The 8,508-nt window shown below is 48.0% G+C and overlaps 1 protein-coding gene across 3 annotated transcripts in view; it reads left to right on the top strand.

Moving 5' to 3' along the window:
- The window catches only part of LOC142494591 (poly(3-hydroxybutyrate) depolymerase-like), a 35,699-nt gene extending 27,862 nt beyond the window's left edge, over positions 1 to 7,837 (top strand). For 2 of the 3 annotated variants that reach the window (XM_075599041.1, XM_075599040.1), the window contains exons 8-12: positions 4,511 to 4,619; positions 5,125 to 5,167; positions 5,950 to 6,075; positions 7,122 to 7,147; positions 7,624 to 7,836. In XM_075599041.1, the coding sequence (XP_075455156.1) occupies positions 4,511 to 4,619; positions 5,125 to 5,167; positions 5,950 to 6,075; positions 7,122 to 7,147; positions 7,624 to 7,691 (372 nt within the window). In that variant the 3' untranslated portion in view covers positions 7,692 to 7,836. Of the gene's footprint in view, positions 1 to 4,510; positions 4,620 to 5,124; positions 5,168 to 5,949; positions 6,076 to 7,121; positions 7,148 to 7,623 lie in introns of all 3 variants that reach the window. The other variant, XM_075599039.1, reaches the window with a different exon arrangement.
- Positions 7,838 to 8,508: the final 671 nt, after the last annotated feature.

Raw genomic sequence — 8,508 nt, forward strand, 5'->3', positions numbered from 1 at the left:
AGCAGCACGGGGCATGTGGAGGGGGGGTGAGCAGCACGGGGCATGTGGAGGGTCCCTCCTGCAAGGCTGGCGGGAGCCCCCCCCCCCCGCTGGCCTCCGCCTCGAGGTGAGGCGGCGGTGCCGAGGAGCGTTGCAGGCGGCGCCGGGTAGGCTGGGCGGGAGAGGTGAGGCGGTACCGAGGGGGCCGGAGGGGGTGAAGGGCAGGGCCGGGGGGGGGTGAAGGGCATGGCTGGGGGGGGTGAAGGGCATGACTGGGGGGGGGGTGAAGGGCATGACTGGGGGGTGGGTGAAGGGCATGGCCGGGGGGGGGTGAAGGGCATGGCTGGGGGGGGTGGGTGAAGGCATGCTTACATGGCTGGGGGGGGGGGGGTGAAGGGCATGGCTGGGGGGGGGGGTGAAGGGCATGGCCGGGGGGGGGGGGGAAGGGCATGGCCGGGGGGGGGGGGGGTGAAGGGCATGGCCGGGGGGTGAAGAAATAAACGATTGCTGAAAAAAAAACAAAAAGAGTGTTTTTACTCCAGAGACTTTCCAGAGCAGTATATAACAAAAAAAATCTCGGCCTCATTAAAACATTACATGGCTGGGGGGGGGGGGGGGTGAAGGGCATGGCTGGGGGGGGGGGTGAAGGGCATGGCCGGGGGGGGATGAAGGGCATGGCCAGGGGGGGGGGTGAAGGGCATGGCCAGGGGGGGGGTGAAGGGCATGGCCAGGGGGGTTGGGGGTGAAGGGCATGGCCAGGGGGGGGGGTGAAGGGCATGGCCAGGGGGGGGGGTGAAGGGCATGGCCAGGGGGGGGGGTGAAGGGCATGGCCAGGGGGGGGGGGGGTGAAGGGCAAGGCCAGGGGGGGGGGGTGAAGGGCCTGGCCGGGGGGGGTGAAGGGCCGGGCCGGGGGGGTGAAGGGCTGGGCGGGGGGGGGTTAAGGGCCGGGGGGGGTGAAGGGCCGGGCCGGGTGAAGCGCCGGGGGGGGGGGGGGGTGAAGCGCCGGGGGGGGGGGGGGGTGAAGCGCCGGGCCGGGGTGAAAGATCCCTTCCCCTGCGGTAACTTACCTCGCACCGGGCCGCGCTCCTACTCGGGTTCCTCGGCGGTCTCCGTTCCCCCCGGCGAGGCGGAGCTGAGACGCTCAGGTCAGGAGGTGGTGTGGGCCGTGGCCCGTGCAGAGAGAGCCGGAGCAGCGCGCGCGGAGATGGTGAGCTGGGGGCGCGGCCTCTAGGCCTGAAGGTGCGAGCGTGCTCTGGGGGGGGGGGTGGAGAGGGAGCACCGGGAGAGAGGGTGAGCACCGGGGGAGAGGGAGCACCGGGGGAGAGGGTGAGCACCGGGGGAGAGGGAGCACCGGGAGAGAGGGTGATGTTGAGGTCCCGCGGAGTGGTGATAGGGGGGGGGTTCGGTTGTTGCGGGCCAGCCGCGGGGGGGGGGGGGGTCAAGGCCGGGCAGCCGTTAAGGAGGGTGGAGTGTTTGTGTGTTGAGGAGGGTGGAGTGTGTGTTTGCTGAGGATGGTGGAGTGTGTGTGTGTTGAGGAGGGTGTGTGTGTGTGTGTGTGTGTGTGTGTGTGTGCGTTGAGGAGGGTGGAGTGAGTGTGTGCGAGTGTGTGTGCGCGAGTTGAGGAGTGTGTGTGTGTGTGTGTGTGTGTGTGCGCGTTGAGGAGGGTGGAGTGAGTGTGTGTGAGTGTGTGTGCGCGAGTTGAGGAGTGTGTGTGTGTGTGTGTGTGTGTGTGTGTGTGTGTGTGTGTGTGTGTGTGTGCGCGAGTTGAGGAGTGTGTGTGTGTGTGTGTGTGTGTGTGTGTGTGTGTGTGTGTGTGTGTGTGTGTGTGTGTGTGTGTGTGTGTGTGTGTGTGTGTGTGTGTGTGTGTGTGTGTGTGTGTGTGTGTGTGCGTTGAGGAGGGTGGAGTGTGTGTTTTTTTGGCCCGTCACTCCGCCTCAGGCCAATGAGAGGTGTGCGGGGGCGGGCGGCCCAAGGGACCAATGAGATTTCCCCTAGGGACACCGGACATCCAGGCAGGCAGGCATGCATGCATGCATGCATGCAGGCATGCATGCATGCATGCATGCAGGCAGGCAGGCAGGCATACAGTGCTTTCACTAATATAGTATAAGATAGGCCAGTGGAATAACTACAATTTTGGGCCCCCCTGCAAACATTTTTAAAGGGCCCCCCTAATAAAAACAGCATTCTTGCCATCTCTTATTCTTCCTCCTCCTCTCTCACTCCCACACCCCCTTCCTCCTCAATCCACCCTCCTCCTCCCCAACCCCCTTCCTCCCCCTCCCCAACTCCCCCTGTCTTCCCAACCTCCTCCCTCTTCCCAACTCCCTCCTCCTCAACCCTCCCTCCTCTTCCTTAACCCATCCTCCTCCTTTACAACCTCCTCCTTCTCCTCAATCCCCCATCCCCTTCTTTAACCCCCTCCCCTCCTCAACCTCCTCCTCAACCGCCCCTCACCCTCCTCAAACTTCCCTCTAAGAATTATACCTAGGTGTGTGGGGGTAAGGGGGGCGGTGAGGTAGATAGACCTGCTTGGTTCCTCCGGTCTTGGCCGCCTCAGTGTGGAAAAACGCAGTGCTGCAGTGCTGCAGATCTCGTCTGGCCATAGGGGAAAGTTGGGCCTGATTTCGGGGCGGGCCCAGGTTCCGCCGACAACCCGGAAGAAGGGTGCACAAACTGGGGAGGGGCACGAAAATCTCTGAGGTGGACGCGGCGTTTACAGTGGCCCAGCGCGCTTCTCGAAGGCATATAAATTAAATGCTACGGGAGCAGCGAAGGCCTCTGTAACTTCACTTACCTTGGCTCAGATGGCTTCTGGCGATGTGTTGCCATGGCAACGGGGTGTCAAATGATATTTGTATTTGTTATTTATATGATTGTCACGTGTATTACTAATGTGAAGCACTATGTACACTAATGGCGCTATGTAAATAAAGACATACATACGTACATGGCGTCATGACAACAGAACGCCGGAGCCAAGGTAAGGAAGGGGGGTTATGAGGAGGGGGGAGAGCTGGCAGGGGGCCCAGGGCAAAAAGATCACGCACCCTGGGTTAAATCACTGATGATATCATCAGTTGTGAAAGCGGATTTTTATTCTGACATTCTTCTAGTAACGCCCGGAAATGTTGGCACCTGCCCAAGTTTTGAGTTCTGGCCAAGAAGCTTTCAGGAACAGGGAGAAAAGAAACGAAGCACTGGTTCCACTAGAGCAAAAATTGACACAGAGGTGCGTTCCCACAATGAAAGTTTAATGGTCTAAAAAGTACAAAAACAGAACACCTCCTTTCTCCTTTTCCAAAGTGGCTGCAAGGATTTGTTTATTGCCCCATATCTACACCATGATGTTGTATTAACGCTGGACACCGGCGGGTGTATATTGTCCTTACCTCAGTGCATGTGGGACCTTATTTTTCCAGTTACACATCTTTTAGGTTTGTGGGTGCTACCATACAATCCAGCCTCATCTTTTGCTTTCTCTGGAGGGGTAATCTGCTATACATTTATACCTACGATCAATGTTTGCTGATATTTTTGTTTTGAAGCACAATGCAACTCATTTTTCCACAAGAAGCTTTCAGAGCTGTTACACTCCTCATACAGATTGTGAGTCAGCAGCTCTCAGACAGGGGACTGGGAAGGAGGCAGCAGCAAAGTCTGTTTATTCCTCCCCCATTCTCTCCCTGCCTTAGAATGAGCTCTCCACAGGAGAGAGACTGAGGAGGTAGGAATGTGTATGTATATAATGGTGGGTGCTGTACTGTGTGTATACAGAGGGGGGAGGGGGGAAGGGGGTTGGTGTGTGTGATTTTGTTTGAATAAACAGTAAGTACAGTCAAAGTTCAAAAGAATGTAGAAGCTTTTAAGAAAGGCAAACAAGTCCAGGAAAATGTGAAATAATATAACTACACAAAAGCATCTGTTTAGGAAAATAATAAACATACATTTAGCCTATAAAAGCAATAATCTCCTCAGAACCATGCATTACTGACCAATAATGCCCCAGCGGGGTAATTTAACCAGCAGGGAATGATTGGCTGGTAATGCCCTATTCTTTTGGGATTATTACTTATAGTACATACAGTATATAGAATGTTACAGTTATTAGCGTTTGCTAATTGCATCTGAAGAAAGGACAAGTATTTCATTCAAAACGCCGTGCAAAATATGCATTAAATGTCCCTGTAAAACTTTCCTTTATCCTTCATGGGTGTGATTACCTTATACTTTGCAATGTGGAATTGATGGAAATAATTTTGTAATATGCAGTGATACTGGGAATTTCCCAGTCCTAGTACTCAGCGCGATCAAGCAATGTGATTGAATCCCTGCTTTCAATCACAGTGTCAGAGGGACACTGTCTAGGGTGGCTTTCTAGAGAGGAAAGATGGAGGTGAGGCTGACCACCAGAAGAGACTCAATACAATGTCAACTCCGTAAACCTGTAGAACATGTCAGCAGTGATTTGCTCCTAACAGCCCATCATATAATGGGAGTTTTTTTTCTCTTCTGTGCTTTATATTTTCAGTTGGTTCTGTTTGACCAGTCAGAATTCTTTAACCTGGCTGCTCCTTCTACATATGGAATGGACACAGCCGGATATGTATACATTCCTTCCTCCTGCCAGAGCGGAGAAAGTAAGAGATTTATGAAATCTTGGTGGGAACATCAAGTCCTGGGCTTTCTAACCATGAGTTTATGCAGTAAAACTATTTACTGGCTGGATTGAAGACTCTATGATTCCTATTTCTGGACTTCTATTTAATGGTCAGTCGTGACTTTAACCCAGGGGTGGACAACTCCAGTCCTCAAGGGCCACCAATAGGACAGGTTTTAAGGATATCCCTGCTTCAGCACAGTTACCTCAATCAGTGGTTCAGTCCAAGACAGAGCCACTAATTAAGCCACCTGCACTGAAGCAGTGATATCCTAAAAAAATGACCTTGAGGACTGGAGTTCCCCACCCCTGCCTTAACCTGATGCTGTTTTACAGTCACATGCTACATTAAGCACTTTAATGCTCTGTTTATTTATTCTCTCGCCCCAAAAGTTTTTTGTTTTTTTTGTGGTTTCAGATCAGTTTGTTGATTAAAGTAACTTTTAGAGAATGTCCTAGTAAACCAATTTGCTATCTTCTTTCAGCATGCAGACTGCACATAGTGTTCCATGGATGTCTCCAAGGAAGGTAACATCTCGGTGTGCTCCAAATGTAATCAGCTGCTACTGTACATAGTCTCCCCTGCCCAGGTCCTCTTCTAACACAGGAGCAAGAAACAAAGTCCTTTGTCCAAAAGCTGAAGCATTCAAACAAATTGGTCTTGTAAACAACAAACACTTAAACCATCTGCTCCAAGAAAAAAATTAAACCTGGCAGTTTAAAGTATTCCTATTTTATACACATAAGCACTTAAATTACTTGGCTATTCATCTGTTCTTTCTTTGTACACCCTGACTCCTACAACCTCCATTTTTTTAGACATTTTTACACCTGTCTGAAGGATTTTTCGCAGTTGTATTTATTTTCTTCTAACAATTGGCACCCTATCTCCATCTTCCAGTTTACTTCCAAATGAATAAAGCATCTTCATGTTCTCCGTACAGCCATTCTTTAAAACGCCTCCAGATTACATGTATCTATCATTTTCCTCCATCTCCTCCTATTGCTCCACACAAACGCTCCCAAGACCTCCTCCAGTTGCTTCATCAAACACCTTCCTAAAATCTGTGAGTGCAAATTAATCATACTTTCATACCTCCTACATTTCTGCTACATGGAGCATTAGTTATGCAGTCATTAGACAGATTTCCAGTACTGGGTAATAACAGATGTGAAAGAATGGCAGTAAAGGCTTGTGGTAATTGTTTGTATTAGTTTTGTACATAATAACATTGGTATCCATTATTTGCCAAATGGTCATCTAATGATCTTGAAATGTGTGTTTCTATTCGAGTCTTAATATTTTGCAGGGAGAAGGTCAGTGACCGATTTGCCAGAAATGCCGGTTACAACCAGGTCGCTGATTTAAATAACTTTATCATCCTGTACCCTCAAGCCAAGAGCAATATGTCGAATATCAATGGATGCTGGGACTGGTAAAGACTCATCCATTTTTTGTCTCTTGCTTTATACGATGCTGAGAATAGTGTTATCACACCTATTGTACGCTGTCTAATTTACACACCGATACCCAACAAGCTCTGAGAAACCCCTAACATTACCACATAATATATATATATATATATATATATATATATATATATATATATATATATATATATATATATATATACAGTGGTTGACAAATCACCAAACATCTACTCGCCACACAAAAAAATCTACTCGCCACCTAGTACCAAACGTGTGCTGCTTGGGCCAATATTTACTCGCCCGGGGCGAGCAAATGTATAGGTTTGTCGAACACTGTATATATATATATATATATATATATATATATATATATATATATATATATATATATATATTATGTGTCAAAAGGAGTGGTAGTGAGCGTGGCTTAATGTATACAACAAAAACAGACAAAGATGTACCAAAGCTACTACCAATGGGACAAAAATACACAGTGCAATACCTATATATTCTCTTGAAAAAGGGGGTAATTTAGTTTAACCCTTTGGCCAAAGCGTCTTAAGCCTGCTGCCACTTTCGAGGCCTGACCGTAGCAGGTCCTAACACTCACATGGGTTAAAATTCTTATTAACCTGTATAATTAGAGGAAGAATGATCACATTGGATCTGTCGTAAACCTGGCAAAATTAAACTGACTTGCCAGGTTACGACAGATCCAATGTGATCATTCTTCCTGTAATTATACAGGTTAATAAGAATTTTAACCCAGGGAGTGTTTAGACCTGCTACGGTCATGCCTTGTAAGTGGCAGCAGGCTTAAGACGCTTTGGCCAAAGGGTTAAACTAAATTACCCTTTTTTCAAGAGAATATATACTGTAGGTATTGCACTGTGTATTTTTGTCACATTGGAAGTAGCTTTGGGCATCTTTGTCTGTTTTTTGTTGTATACGCTGTCTAATTTACCCTAGTACATTGATTTTATTACTGGAGGAGAAGATAATTCACTGGCTGCATGACATCTTCATGATCTCTTTCTCTTCTCTCCAACAGGTGGGGATTCAGTGGATTTGCCTATGGTAAGAGATCCAACATTGTTACTGAATCAATGACCATTTGTTGTAAATTAAATATTCACATACTGTATAAGGGATACAATCATGGGAAGATTAGGTAATTGAACACTTCTCACATAATCAGCCGTATAAAATAATTAGTGGGGAAATGTTGGGCCCTAATCTGTAGTAAAGTTCTCAACTCTATAGAAAGAACGTGTGCAGACTTTTCATATTGTATGCTTCAGGTACCAATAAACGTTCCACTTTAAAGTGGAGTAATAATATTTTGAAACTCTCTCTGTATGTACAGTAGTTAATAATAAATTAATGACTTGCTCCCTGTGCAATTATATTAGTCACATAATGACTGTGATTTGTGCAGTCTGTTTGTAGAATACTGATACATCTTCTAAATTAACGAGCTTATTTCCATGCAGGCTCATACTGTTCCTATTATTGTCTTCATTGTGATCTATACATTCTGCGTATTTTTTTAGCTAACAAGAATGGCTTCCAAGTGACTGGTGTTAAAAGAATGATGGAGAGAACTATGAAACAATACTAACTTCATCCAGAAGAATATCTATAAGACCAAAGACCTAAAATAAAATAAATAAATGTGCAGAATCTTTTGCCCGTAGAGCCTCTGCTATTACATGTGCCATCTTTGCAAATACTGTATTAGGATTAGAAAATAAATAAAATATTCTTATCATTCCCAAGAATGTCCATATTCTAAGAATTTGTTTTAAGAAGGTTGTCCCAAATACAGTTCGCTTAGATTTTCTATTCTACAATACTGCTAAACATTTATGGGGAAGGCCCTGTGTGTTTAAACTATGTTTTCTTATACACACCCAATTATCTTATTTTTAAAAGTGTTTAATTGATTGTTAAAAAAAAACAAAAGTGGCTAAGAAGAGACATAGGCCCTAAAATGCCCCTCCAGGGCAGCTCCGGGGAAGAAAGCCCCAGCCAGGAGGTTCGCACACTGGCGGGTAACACCTGCTGTCCCTCCTGGACATTGTTTGTTTGCCCCACTCCTGGACCCTGCACCACCCCTCATGTCTGCAGATCCGCTGCCTGCCAGAAGCGCGGAGAGCACGGGCCTCCCATCAGCACCCCTCCTGCTGGCCACCACTCCCGGCTGGTCAATTTTGTTCCCACCACCTCTCTTCAGCAAGTTACCTATGGGGCCACTCTCCCTACCACCTATGGCCCGCATGGCAGCTACCCCAACATGCCTGGGGACCTCCCCTCATGGGCAGGTCTGGGCTAATTCCACCACCCCCCATGGGCCACATTTTTCCTCCAGCCCCCCACAGGACACAGAGGGTCACCAGGTATCCACGGGGAGGTATACCTCCCTCCCCCAAGGCAAA

This window comes from Ascaphus truei, chromosome 5 (assembly GCF_040206685.1).
Source record: "Ascaphus truei isolate aAscTru1 chromosome 5, aAscTru1.hap1, whole genome shotgun sequence".
In the NCBI taxonomy this organism is placed as follows: Eukaryota; Metazoa; Chordata; class Amphibia; order Anura; family Ascaphidae; genus Ascaphus; species Ascaphus truei.